General features: G+C 47.2%; 1 protein-coding gene across 1 annotated transcript; it reads right to left on the bottom strand.

Annotated features, from left to right (window-relative positions):
• Positions 1 to 407: 407 nt before the first annotated feature.
• On the bottom strand, positions 408 to 10,502 carry LOC308619347 (spermatogenesis-associated protein 31D4-like; the record flags this gene model as incomplete). Its single annotated transcript, XM_081237991.1, is given in 7 exon segments — positions 408 to 428; positions 432 to 2,594; positions 2,598 to 3,845; positions 7,100 to 7,973; positions 8,252 to 8,312; positions 8,889 to 8,934; positions 9,744 to 10,502. Coding segments are annotated over 7 exon segments (4,848 nt in total). The 5' UTR covers positions 10,179 to 10,502.
• Between the last annotated feature and the right edge of the window lie 3,561 nt (positions 10,503 to 14,063).

Below are 14,063 nucleotides of genomic sequence, written 5' to 3'. Positions count from 1 at the left end.
ACCTATCTCCCCTACTTCTCTACAGGATATAAAACATTCAGTGAGGGGGGAGATGTGGGCTGCTATACATGTTCATTAAGGCTAAGCTAAGCAGCAGAGGACAAAGCCCATCTCCTCAAATTGCATCAGGGAGGAAATGGGCTTTGGGGTGGGGCGGAGGGGTGGCGGGGGTGGAAGGGGCACAATATCTATTTCTCAGCAAGAACTCCAGAGGACTGGTCACCTTTTAGCCAAAGCCAAAGGAAGCAATCAGTAAGAGCTGAACTATCTCCTTCCTTTCCCTTACACATAAGCCCTGAGTTACCCAAAACCCATGCCCCCAACACAGTACACAGTACACAGAAAAGATACACTATTATTAGATAAATATTTATTGGGGAGAATCAATAATCTCTACAAGGAAGGAGTTATTTCTGGATGGGAAGTCTTCATCCCTGGAAATTCTGGGGCAGTGTTTTCTGTCTAGACAGTAGAGACAGATGTCTGAACACAGGGCCTTCAGCAGTGCTGAGCGCAGTGGTGGGTGCCTGGCCAGCTTGACGCCTGCGGGTGGGGCTTGGATGGGGCACAGGCTCCCTGTGGGACACTGGTGGGGGATGTTTGTGACACAGTCGCTGGTCCTTGAATGCCACAACTTTCTGGGGGTGTCTCTTCTTATCTCTGATCTGTCTTGTACTACTTGGAGGATAACTCTGGCCAGCAAAGATAGCTTCTTGATGGCAGGACTTGATATTTGTCAGTTTACAGGAGGGAGCCCTGTGGTTGAAAGGATGCCCCTGGACAGGCTCTGTGCAGACCTGCACTTGCGCCTTTTGCTGAGTTTTCCTAAACTGCACTGGGGAAGGAAGGGGCTCTTGAGAGTAGGTGACATCCATTGCATACTGACACCCCGGTTTCTCATCTAGGAACTTCCTGATGCCTGTCGCGATTTTCTGAGCTTCAGTTGTCCCAGTCAAGGCAGCTCTACTTTTAACTAGGCCTCTGTTCTGCACAGTTGATATGGGGCTGCCCTTTTCCTGGGCATCTTCTTGCCTTTTGTATTTTATCCCAGAAAAAAGCCATTGCAAGAAGTGCTTCATTCTTTTTCTGATATGGCCTTCAGGAAGAGGCTGTCCCTTCTGTGATAGCATCTGGGAAGACTTGCTCGCAAGTGTCTTCGCTAGTACCATCTCCTGAGTAGGGAAACGCTTCCTCCTAAGTTGGGATGTCCCGAACCCTTTATCCCCTCGATCAAGCTCTTCTGCCTTGGGCTCCAGAGGGCTCACTCTCTTTGCAGTTGGTGGGAAATTCTTATCCTGGCACCTCCTTAAGGCATGCTTAGGGACCCAAGGTTCCTGCTGCTGCTCCATCCTGATTCCTCTGTCCTCCAAATGGACATGCAGCACCTGGGAAGCTCCCATGTCCCCACCTGAGACACCCTGGGCATGAGTCAGTGAGGCCTCGTAAGTCAAGTTATCTGAAGCAAGGGATGTGTCAGTGGGTTGGCCTTGAGCCTGGCTATGCTCCCTGTTCTCCAGTTTAAAGTTCAACTCACTGAACAGTTGTTCTTTAAGGTCTAATGATTTAGGATCTTGGGGAACTGGTAATTTGGGTGGGGGGCTTCCAGTGGTCACGGTAGTTTCTACTTTATTCTCATTCACATTTATCATTTGGGAGCTCCCTGGCTTGCTAGTTGCCAACATGTCACTAGTTTTTAATTGAAGAGTGTCAAGCTCCTCAGCCGTGAATACCTCCCTAGACCATCTGGGCATTGAAACAGGTTCTGACTTCTCCACCTTTTTGCCCTGTTGCATTTCTCCTTTATCACTGGAACTCACACTCTTACGCTTTGGCTCATATCTGGCCCCAGCTTGCTTTGCAAGCAGCTTTTGGGGATATCTGTTGTCTAGTTGAGTCTGTCTATGACCTGCTTTCCCTGTGATGCAGAGGGAGACAGGCAGACGAGTCTGTCTGGCATCCTTAATTCTCTGAACACCCTCTGCCAGCCCACGGTTGACATCAGAGCGTGGTTGTCTCAGGACCCTCTGTCCTCCTTTGCCCACAGGTGAGGTGGCAGGGAGAGAACGATCCAGGTCAGGGGCTGAATTTGTTGTTCCCACTTTGTCTCCATGGAGAGATGCAGAGCTTCCTCTCAAGGACTTGAAGCTCCCAGATTTGGAGTCTGCCTCAGAAATCACATTGGTTGAGGAGGGCAAGTTGGCATGAGACAAGGACTGGCATGAGGCATCTTTCAATTTAAAGATCTGTATGGATTCAAGGACCTTGCGGGGAAGGGCCCACAACATCCTCATAGGAAACCTTTTAATATGGGCTTCCAGCATCTGTTGTGGACTGGAATCAACAAAAGTCAGGTCCTGGAAGGTATTCAGGGGGTAGGCCTCACCCACTGATGAGGGCAAACTTCTCTGTTTTGTTTGGGTGTGGGATTTCACAGAAAGAAGCAATGTTTGCTTGATAGCATGCCATGAATTACGCACAGTCTCAGGGAGCCGACCCTCATGTATGTCCTCCAACTTCTTGCTCAAATGTCCTTTTAGGACATTTTCAAGTTGTCTCCGACTTAGACTCTTTGCTGACACCCTTGAATTTTTCTCTCAGAGACTCACCATCTGACTGTTTAGGTCTTTCTCAGAGTCATACCCCAGATCCTTACCTGAAGAGCTCTTTGGGTCATTCAACAGGTGATCTTTTGGGCCATTCTCTAGGCTGTGTCCCAGATGTTTCCCCACATCTTCCTCTAGCTGGAACATTTCTGAGCTCCTCTCATGGAAGCTTCCAGTTTGGCTCAATCCAACATTTACATTTTTGCTGCTCTGACCCTTAAACACAGAGGTCAGTGAGACTCCATTATTGCTCTCCGACTCAGATGCCTCTGAAAAACCATTTGGAGGCAATCTCAGTGACACAGACTCGTAGATTCTGTGGGGCAGGCCCCACTCGTGCTGGATGAACCTCTTTCGAAGGTGATGCTCTAGTTTCTTCCGAAGTTCATCACTGAGAGGAAACTCCCCAGGAAGGACGGAGATTGAAACGTGGGCCTGGGGGGCCCAGTGGCGAGGAGTGTTAGGAGCTGATGGACAAAAGTCTTCCCGAGATCTTTGGACCACAGAGGGTAAACCCCACAAATTTTCCTGTTGTTTCTGCAAAATGTTCCATTCCAGCTGTTGAATTTCAGATGAGGAGGGAGACTCTGACTCCTCCTGAGGTCTGTGGAGACTTACTCCACAGATCCTAATCTGGGGTAGAAGATCAGATGGTATGCCTGGGAGTGGGGATTGAGGGTCGGCCTGGGACTGGACCTGAGTGAGAGGTAGGGGCTGAGATTGAGGCAGGGTTTGAGGCAAGGGTTCAGGCTGAATCTCAGGCAAGGACAGAGGCAGGGGATCGGGAAGCACTGGTGATTCTTGGCCTGTGGAGGCATTCGAGTTTCCATTGAAAATAAAGACTGAGGAACTGTCAGCCAAGACATGAACAGCAGAGGGCAAGGACTTGCTGTGCAGAGACGGGAGACCCCAGAAGAACTGGATAGGTTTTTGCTGTAAATGGTCCTCCAGGGTCTTAGGATATGGGGGCTGCTGATGCACATGCAGCTCCTTTGGTTTGTCTTTGCTGCTCCAAAAGGGAGGGCACACTGCCGAGTCATGCTTATCAGCAATTGACTCTGACATTTTCCATGAAGAATTTAGTTGGTAGTCTGGCCTAAGTTGTTCTGGAAAAGAATCTTTTCTCTTTTCCTTTTCCTTCCACATCAGGAAATCGCTCCTCTTTTGGATTTGTGTCTCCGGGAGTGTCGGGACATCAGGACTGAGAAATGAGAGGTTCCGAAGTTCATCACAGAGAGGAAACTCCCCAGGAAGGATGGAGATTGAAACATGGGCCTGGGGGGCCCAGTGGCGAGGAGTGTTAGGAGCTGATGGACAAAAGTCTTCTCGAGATCTTTGGACCACAGAGGGTAAACCCCACAAATTTTCCTGTTGTTTCTGCAAAATGTTCCATTCCAGCTGTTGAATTTCAGATGAGGAGAGAGACTCTGACTCCTCCTGAGGTCTGTGGAGACTTACTCCACAGATCCTAATCTGGGGTAGAGGATCAGATGGTATGCCTGGGAGTGGGGATTGAGGGTCGCCTGGGACTGGACCTGAGTGAGAGGTAGGGGCTGAGATTGAGGCAGGGTTTGAGGCAAGGGTTCAGGCTGAATCTCAGGCAAGGACAGAGGCAGGGGATCGGGAAGCACTGGTGATTCTTGGCCTGTGGAGGCATTCGAGTTTCCATTGAAAATAAAGACTGAGGAACTGTCAGCCAAGACATGAACAGCAGAGGGCAAGGACTCGCTGTGCAGAGACGGGAGACCCCAGAAGAACTGGATAGGTTTTGCTGTAAATGGTCCTCCATGGTCTTAGGATATGGGGGCTGCTGATGCACATGCAGCTCCTTTGGTTTGTCTTTGCTGCTCCAAAAGGGAGGGCACACTGCTGAGTCATGCTTATCAGCAATTGACTCTGACATTTTCCATAAAAGACCTATCTCCCCTATTTCTCTAAAGGATATAAAACATTCAGTGACGGGGGAGATGTGGGCTGCTATACATGTTCATTAAGGCTAAGCTAAGCGGCAGAAGACAAAGCTCACCTCCTCAAATTTCATCAGGGAGGAAATGGGCTTTGGGGCGGGGCGGGGGTGGGGTGGCGGGGGTGGAAGGGGCACAATATCTATTTCTCAGCAAGAACTCCAGAGGACTGGTCACCTTTTAGCCAAAGCCAAAGGAAGCAATCAGTAAGAGCTGAACTATCTCCTTCCTTTCCCTTACACATAAGCCCTGAGTTACCCAAAACCCATGCCCCCAACACAGTACACAGTACACAGAAAAGATACACTATTATTAGATAAATATTTATTGGGGAGAATCAATAATCTCTACAAGGAAGGAGTTATTTCTGGATGGGAAGTCTTCATCCCTGGAAATTCTGGGGCAGTGTTTTCTGTCTAGACAGTAGAGACAGATGTCTGAACACAGGGCCTTCAGCAGTGCTGAGCGCAGTGGTGGGTGCCTGGCCAGCTTGACGCCTGCGGGTGGGGCTTGGATGGGGCACAGGCTCCCTGTGGGACACTGGTGGGGGATGTTTGTGACACAGTCGCTGGTCCTTGAATGCCACAACTTTCTGGGGGTGTCTCTTCTTATCTCTGATCTGTCTTGTACTACTTGGAGGATAACTCTGGCCAGCAAAGATAGCTTCTTGATGGCAGGACTTGATATTTGTCAGTTTACAGGAGGGAGCCCTGTGGTTGAAAGGATGCCCCTGGACAGGCTCTGTGCAGACCTGCACTTGCGCCTTTTGCTGAGTTTTCCTAAACTGCACTGGGGAAGGAAGGGGCTCTTGAGAGTAGGTGACATCCATTGCATACTGACACCCCGGTTTCTCATCTAGGAACTTCCTGATGCCTGTCGCGATTTTCTGAGCTTCAGTTGTCCCAGTCAAGGCAGCTCTACTTTTAACTAGGCCTCTGTTCTGCACAGTTGATATGGGGCTGCCCTTTTCCTGGGCATCTTCTTGCCTTTTGTATTTTATCCCAGAAAAAAGCCATTGCAAGAAGTGCTTCATTCTTTTTCTGATATGGCCTTCAGGAAGAGGCTGTCCCTTCTGTGATAGCATCTGGGAAGACTTGCTCGCAAGTGTCTTCGCTAGTACCATCTCCTGAGTAGGGAAACGCTTCCTCCTAAGTTGGGATGTCCCGAACCCTTTATCCCCTCGATCAAGCTCTTCTGCCTTGGGCTCCAGAGGGCTCACTCTCTTTGCAGTTGGTGGGAAATTCTTATCCTGGCACCTCCTTAAGGCATGCTTAGGGACCCAAGGTTCCTGCTGCTGCTCCATCCTGATTCCTCTGTCCTCCAAATGGACATGCAGCACCTGGGAAGCTCCCATGTCCCCACCTGAGACACCCTGGGCATGAGTCAGTGAGGCCTCGTAAGTCAAGTTATCTGAAGCAAGGGATGTGTCAGTGGGTTGGCCTTGAGCCTGGCTATGCTCCCTGTTCTCCAGTTTAAAGTTCAACTCACTGAACAGTTGTTCTTTAAGGTCTAATGATTTAGGATCTTGGGGAACTGGTAATTTGGGTGGGGGGCTTCCAGTGGTCACGGTAGTTTCTACTTTATTCTCATTCACATTTATCATTTGGGAGCTCCCTGGCTTGCTAGTTGCCAACATGTCACTAGTTTTTAATTGAAGAGTGTCAAGCTCCTCAGCCGTGAATACCTCCCTAGACCATCTGGGCATTGAAACAGGTTCTGACTTCTCCACCTTTTTGCCCTGTTGCATTTCTCCTTTATCACTGGAACTCACACTCTTACGCTTTGGCTCATATCTGGCCCCAGCTTGCTTTGCAAGCAGCTTTTGGGGATATCTGTTGTCTAGTTGAGTCTGTCTATGACCTGCTTTCCCTGTGATGCAGAGGGAGACAGGCAGACGAGTCTGTCTGGCATCCTTAATTCTCTGAACACCCTCTGCCAGCCCACGGTTGACATCAGAGCGTGGTGTCTCAGGACCCTCTGTCCTCCTTTGCCCACAGGTGAGGTGGCAGGGAGAGAACGATCCAGGTCAGGGGCTGAATTTGTTGTTCCCACTTTGTCTCCATGGAGAGATGCAGAGCTTCCTCTCAAGGACTTGAAGCTCCCAGATTTGGAGTCTGCCTCAGAAATCACATTGGTTGAGGAGGGCAAGTTGGCATGAGACAAGGACTGGCATGAGGCATCTTTCAATTTAAAGATCTGTATGGATTCAAGGGCCTTGCGGGGAAGGGCCCACAACATCCTCATAGGAAACCTTTTAATATGGGCTTCCAGCATCTGTTGTGGACTGGAATCAACAAAAGTCAGGTCCTGGAAGGTATTCAGGGGGTAGGCCTCACCCACTGATGAGGGCAAACTTCTCTGTTTTGTTTGGGTGTGGGATTTCACAGAAAGAAGCAATGTTTGCTTGATAGCATGCCATGAATTACGCACAGTCTCAGGGAGCCGACCCTCATGTATGTCCTCCAACTTCTTGCTCAAATGTACTTTTAGGACATTTTCAAGTTGTCTCCGACTTAGACTCTTTGCTGACACCCTTGAATTTTTCTCTGAGAGACTCACCATCTGACTGTTTATGTCTTTCTCAGAGTCATACCCCAGATCCTTACCTGAAGAGCTCTTTGGGTCATTCAACAGGTGATCTTTTGAGCCATTCTCTAGGCTGTGTCCCAGACCTTTCCCAACATCTTCCTCTAGCTGGAACATTACACCAGGGCTTTCTGGAAGTGAGTTCTCAGGAACAGGCTTCAGTAAGATGGCAATTGATTTAGATTGAGTGACAGATAAAGTGCAGTCTGGCTGTGGTGAAACAGACAGAGCTGGTGGTGCATGATGACAAGCAAAAGAATCGGGGTGATTCATTGCCTGGGACAAATCTGGTAAGGGGTTGATATCTTGAGAAAGGGTGGGGTCAAGAGAGAAAACGGTATCCGGAGACAAAGTGGCCTCTCGTGGGAAAACAGGACCTGCTGTCTGAGTGTCACATGGTAGGAGACGGGGAAAGGCAAGGGGTTGGGGTGGGGAGTAGTCCACAGGGAATTTGGAATCCAAGGAAGGAAAAGGCTCTGGTGCCATAGAATGACCCAATGGGGTGGGTGAAAAAGAGTCAACTAAGGGGGTCATTGGGTTAGGGGAGAGAACGGAGGTGGGCAGTGTGGTAGGCTCAAGCAGAGAGGCTGGTGTTAGGTCCCTTGGAGGGACTGTTGAGAAGGCAGGGGACAGAGTAAACGATGACTCAGTCACAGAAGCTGTGGAAGCCAACGGGGACACAGAGGAAGTAGAATCTTCCAGGGCCTCTGGGAGTAGCAGCCGACTGACCTCAGCAGTTGCATTATTACACACCTCACAGAAGGGGTCTGGACATAAGAGTTGACGCAAGCGGGTGGTGTCATTGTGCCGGCCCAGGGTGCTGCAGAAGACAGGAAGTACAAAGGTGCAACCAGGACCAGAACAAGGAAAGGGGGACCTGCTGGCCTGGCAGGGGTGGGGTCACTGGAAGCCTGCTGCCCCTTCACATTGCTCCACATCCATGAGTTCACAACATGCTCAGTAGCCCTCACCTCAAGGCCTTCATCACATACTCATTCCTATGCTACCCCCTGCCATGACTACAGCAGGTTGCACTGAATCCCTGGAATTGCATAGAACATGCTAAGGGGGGATCAGGAAAGAAGGGGAAAGAGTCACCTTTTCAGAATAGAAATCAGCTGCGTTTTCTCCTCTGTTTCTGTCTGGTGACATCTCCAACCTGAGAAACCAGGAGAGTGGGTTATATGTAATGAAGGTAGAAGCATAGGGATAATAAAGGAGTCCCCTTATGGGAAACCCTTGGGATATTAGACTCTGAAAGACCCAAGAATTAGTAGATGAGGTCAAATGGTCAGTGATATTAACATGTGTATGTTGCTTCTTGTAAAGTACTTTCACATGCATTTTATCTCATGTGATGCTCAAAACCACGATGTGAAGCCCAGAGATCAGTGTTGCCTTAGAGAGGGATCTGATCATCCAGGAAGTCAAAGGACTTTTACAAAGTCAGGACACAGAAGTTCTGACTCTTGACATCTCACCTGGCCACCTGTTGGGAAACACCCATTGCCCAGGTCCATCACTGCTTCATGCCCAGCGATGAGCAGAGCAGGGAATCTGAGAAGTGTCTCAGGCTCTGACTGCCTTCCCACAAGCCTCTCCTCTGAGAACTCTGGTCTCTGAGAGAAACTGTACCTAGCAGTTGACATCCTCAGAGATCAGGGACCTTGGATCTCCTGGAAAAGGCAGGAAGGGTCACCCTTGGAGAGTTCAGGTGGGATAGGCAGAACCTTACCTTTTGGTGTTCCACCTTTCCTTCTCCTCTTGGCTCTGCCCTGATGCTGAGAACAAAAGAAAAGAATGAAGGGCTGGGGCTCATTTCTCTCACTCTTCTCTAGGAAACTCAGATATTCATTATCCATGAATAATATGACTCTCTTTTAATTAACAGAACTTTATGTTCCTTCTTTTTATCAATTTTAAAGGTTTAAAATGCTTTCCATTTTTTTCTTCTTTGACAAACTCAAAGAAGGACTTTCGACTATGAGGTCCACACTTGATATTCTCAGTCAGAAGTCATCTGCCCAAGGAGGGCCTAGCATCTGAGGCCAACAGTTACGTCCATGTCCCTCAGATAGGACCCTGTATCCTGGAGCTCAGGCTCCAGCCTATGGTCAGAGGCTCAGCATTGCTGCTCTGATCAGCCCAGCACAAAGGAAGGCTTTGTCGAGTGATGCCTGACATGAGAATGTGAGGCATGATCAAGCAATGGGGAACTCTGTTCTCCTGCAGAGATCCCAAACTCTCTAAATAACCCAACCCAGGGCCACAGAATTACTGTTTGGGATTTTATCCTGGAGTCCTCCAAACACTCAGATGGGACATGGGCTTCCACTGGAAGCAGCCGCAGAGCACAGGGAGACCAGGTCGGTGCTTTGTGACCGCCTGGAGGGGTGGGATGGAGAGGGTGGGAGGGAGGGAGATGCTTGAGGGAAGGGATGTGGGAACAGATGTATATGTATGACTGATTCACTTTGTTATAAAGCAGAAACTAATAAAAAAAATGCACACACACACACACAAAATGTGGGAATAGAAATGGAAACAACAATAAAGAATCTCCGTTGGGGCCTCACCCAGGGCTGCTTACCTTTCGGATGTCTTTGGTTTTACTAAAGATAGATGAAAATGGCAAGCGCACCAGGTACCACAGGAAGAGAAGAAGCAACCCCAACCCGCACAGGACGACGAGGTTTGGGTCAGTATCCAAGGATGTTGAGTCACAGCTCGGACATGGGTCAGTAAGCTGTTCAAAAATGAGAGAGCGTTCCATTTTCTGAATTCCGTTTTCTGAATCACAAGGCTGCTTGAAGTTACTGAAGTTATTGAGCAGTCCCAGGCCTGCATCACAGAGCACTGAAGAGTCACAAAGGGTTTCTGAGTGTGGGGGAGGGGACAACATGGAGAGGGTGTGTCCACGGCCCCTCCCCCACCCACCAGTCCAGCAACCCCTTCCGCCCCTGCTGGGCCTTCCAGGTCCCTCTGCCCTACCCTGCCATCCTATTTTCCAACTCCATCCTTTCATGGTTTCATATATTTACAGTAATGAAATTTTCTGCTTGTCCCATCGGTAACCCAGATACTACCTGGGTCCCCTCTACTGTTTGGTAGAAACTTGACTTGGGTCTCACCAATTCCACTGCCTTAAGTGTCTGAAATACTGTCTGGAATTTTTGCTTGTACCCACACATTTATACTCAGGATCATATATGTCCTTAAATCCATCTTTCCTATAGAATCTTTTCACTACGCAAACCCAGTTCTAAAGAACTTAAAAGTTCTTTTATCCAGTTTTGTGAATGTTGAATAGGGAATTTTGCTTTTTGTTGCAGTCAGCCGTTACCATCTTCAGTCAGAGGGGCTGACTCAAATAATTAAAATGAAGACTTCATTGTTCAACATTCACAAAACTAAAGTTACTATAAAATAAATGTAAATAATTAAACTTTCACGAGATCTTGAGGATAAGTCTGTAGCACTTATTTTTCTGAAGTTAGTGAAGCTTAAACTGCATAAAGGCTTTTAGCACATGCTACACACACACACACACACACACACACGCACCCTTTGACAAACCAATCTGGTATTTTCAAATCTAAGAATAAAGTGTTTTCTCATTTTATTCCAATCTTCCATCTTTTGTTTTGACCCTACTTCTTCCTACTCTACCTAAAATACAGACAGTCCCTGACTAGGGGACATCAATTTTCTAACATGTGCACAAATCCCTGTCCTAGTCAGTTTGGGCTGCCGTAACAAAACACCATAGACTGGGTGCTTAAACAACAAACACGTATTTCTCATAGTCCTGGAGGCTGGGAAGTCCGAAATGAAGGCAACAGCAGATTCTGTGTCTGGTGAGACCTACTTCCTGGTTCGTCAACAGCTGTCTTCTCCCAGCAACCCTGCAGAAAAAGTGGGTGAGAGAGCTCTGTGAGGTCTCTTCTATAAGAGCGTTAATTCCATTCATAAAGGCTCCACTGTTGTGACCTAATCACCTCCCAAAGGCCCCATCTCCTAATACTATGATATCATACTGGCCTTAGGGTTTCAACATACGAGTTTGGTAGGACACAAATATTCTGTCCATAACACTACCCAAAGGCTGTGCTAAGTCCTCTGGTGGCACGGTGGGACCCAGGAATGTCAAAGCCTTAGAGAAGAATCGAGTCTTGAGCAACCTTACCTGATTATCCTTGTGGGCCCTGTAAATATCATCTTTTCTTAAGTGTGCCTTGCCACAAAGGTTGAGAAGCTCTGCTCTATATAATCATCCCCATAAATGTTTGAAACTCAACTACCTGCCATGCTTTTTTTCAGGCTCCTCTTGTCAGGTTTAAATAATCCCAGTATTTCCCTCCCCTCTTCCTACATCTTCCTTTCTAAACTCTTTATCTTCATGATAGCTGTTCTCTGAACTGTCTCCTAATTTCTCATGTCTTTCTTAAACTGTGATGCCCTTTATTTGACACCCATGGCCTAGCACAGTTACTTGATCTCCTGTGAAAGGGTTAGACAGCCTTCAAACCCACAGAGTCTTCTTTCAATTATGCAGGAACAGGTAACCTACCCTGAGGATAAAATCTGCCAAGAGGCACCACTTCCTCCTGACCTTGATATGCAGCCTCAGCCAAGTTTTCATTTAATACATATTTCCTGCTGGAAACTAGGAGACACCAGTACCTGTAAGTCGCAGGCTCTGTCCTTAAGGACCTCATGGTGCAGTTTTAGGGGCAAGCCCTACACAGGTCAAGAGTTACATAACCGCACAGGAGAGGCCCCCCATGGCATTTGTGAATTGGCAAGTGATCTCTGGAATAGATCAGAGAAGGGACAGATGCTATGGGTGATAACTGCTCAGACATTTTATGCTCCTTAGGAAGGTATCCCTGCATGCCTCTCCAATTTTCTGATACAAATTAACGATCCTTGGAGAAGATGGTTATAGAAGAGCTTTTCTCTTCTAAAAGGGCACATGTTGGCTAGATATCCTTACAGTGTGTGCCTTGCGTGTAAAACTTACAAGAAGTTTCAATAAAAAGGCTTTTCCCAAAATGTTAATAAGATTCCTTTTCAGAACCTGGTAGAGCTCCTTCAAAATTGAAAGAAACAAAGGACTAAATGTACAGCACTTTTCTTTGCTTTTTTTTTTCTTTTTGTACCAACCACAAATAAACTCCATTGGTATTTAGTAGCAGAAGTTCACAGCACTTATCCTTCCTAGACTAACATCAATGATAAATTATAAATTTATTTGTCTAATTTATAAAACATTTTGCTTTCAGCGATCTCAGTGCATTTTCACAAACATCCTGTGATGTAAACAGTACAGGTATTATTGTGCCCATTTTATCAGTAAATAAAACTGAAGTTCAGAGACGGGAAGAAACTTCCTTAGCTTTGGTTCAGCAAGTAAGTAGTAGAGCCCTGCCTACTAAATTCCCCACATTCTCCATGCTACTATTTTAAACAATATAAATAAGTGACTTCTTAAAAAGTATGCCCTGGTACTAAACTTAAAGTGGTTATGTGATTGAGAATATTCACTTTATCCATTAAGTGAGGCCAAATTTGGGAAGTAAAGAAAAGCTATTTTTGGCATCCTATCACCTCTTAGGTACCTTTTCCTTTTCATTCTTAGCACCAGTATCTTGGTAAGTGTTCTCTATTGCCCTCTTAAAACCTACTTTCAAGAACTCTATTACATATGATTCTCAGTAAGGTATAAATGAATAATAAAAGCTTAAAATGTCATCCCTCCCAGGAACACATGTCACACATTTTACATATATCTAACCCCAGAGCCTTGTAATAAAGCTCTCACCAGAGCATTTCAGGCAGCCATCCTGAGGTGGCAGTGGTGGCTTTCAGTAGAGTGAGAGCTTCTCCTCTCCGCCCAATGACATCTTCCCAGTTGACCTTCATCACTACACAGAAGTCTGGTTCCAGATTTCAGGCTGCACATGGTTAGATTATCCCCAAGAAAGAGTATTTTCCAAAAGCTCTACTAGAATAGTACGCTGCCTATTGGAGGAGACTCAGTAGGGATAAGTCGTTCGTCTAGGCTTGTCACATGTCCTCAGTGCTCTCGCTCACATCCTGGCCACGGTCCCAGGGATGAGCCACGTAGAGGGAGCTTTTTTTAGGTTACCAAAGAGCCTGAAGAACAACAGATTCTAGAGTAGAATCCTTTAAAACTGAACTGAACACTGCCGCTTTAAGATGTTCTTCGTTCATACACACACCACACTTTCTTTGAACTCTACCATGTAGTATTTCTAGTAGAAATATCAAGAAAATAAGGCATTGCCTCTGCCCTCAGGCAGGTCATAGTTCAGTAAGTAAGGCCTGCAAACAAGTATAATAAAGTGATATGAACTATAAAAGAAGTAGGAATAAGAACACAATGAAAATACAGATGAAAGAGCAATTAATTCTTCCGCCAGGAGGGAGATGAGAGAGAGGCAGGGAAAATTTCAGACGTGGTGCCAACTGAGATGGGCCTTGTGAGGTCACCTCCTCCTCCTCTCCGTCCTTGCCCTGGCCCTCTTCCTGTTCCTCACCCCCTTCCTCCTCACCCTCCTTTGCTTCTTTCTCTAGACTTTAATTTTTAGAGCAGTTTAAGGTTCACAACAAAACTGAGCAGAAAACACAAAACTTCCATATGCCATCTGACCCCCCCCCAACACCCCTCCACACACACACACAACCTCTCCCACTATCAACATCCAGCACCAGGACTTCCCTGGTGGTGCAGTGGTTACACCTGCCAATGCAGGGGACATGGGTTCGATCCCTGGACCAAGAAGACCCTACATGCCACGGAGCAGCTAAGCCTGTGCACCACAACTACTGAGGCAGTGCTCTAGAGCCTGTGAGCCACAACTACTGAGCCCGCAAGCCATAACTA

Source organism: Mesoplodon bidens, assembly GCF_964165515.1.
Source record: "Mesoplodon bidens genome assembly, chromosome: 6".
NCBI classification, from domain to species: Eukaryota; Metazoa; Chordata; class Mammalia; order Artiodactyla; family Ziphiidae; genus Mesoplodon; species Mesoplodon bidens.
Note: the sequence above shows the minus strand (reverse complement) of the source record. Positions and strands in the feature narration are given on the sequence as shown.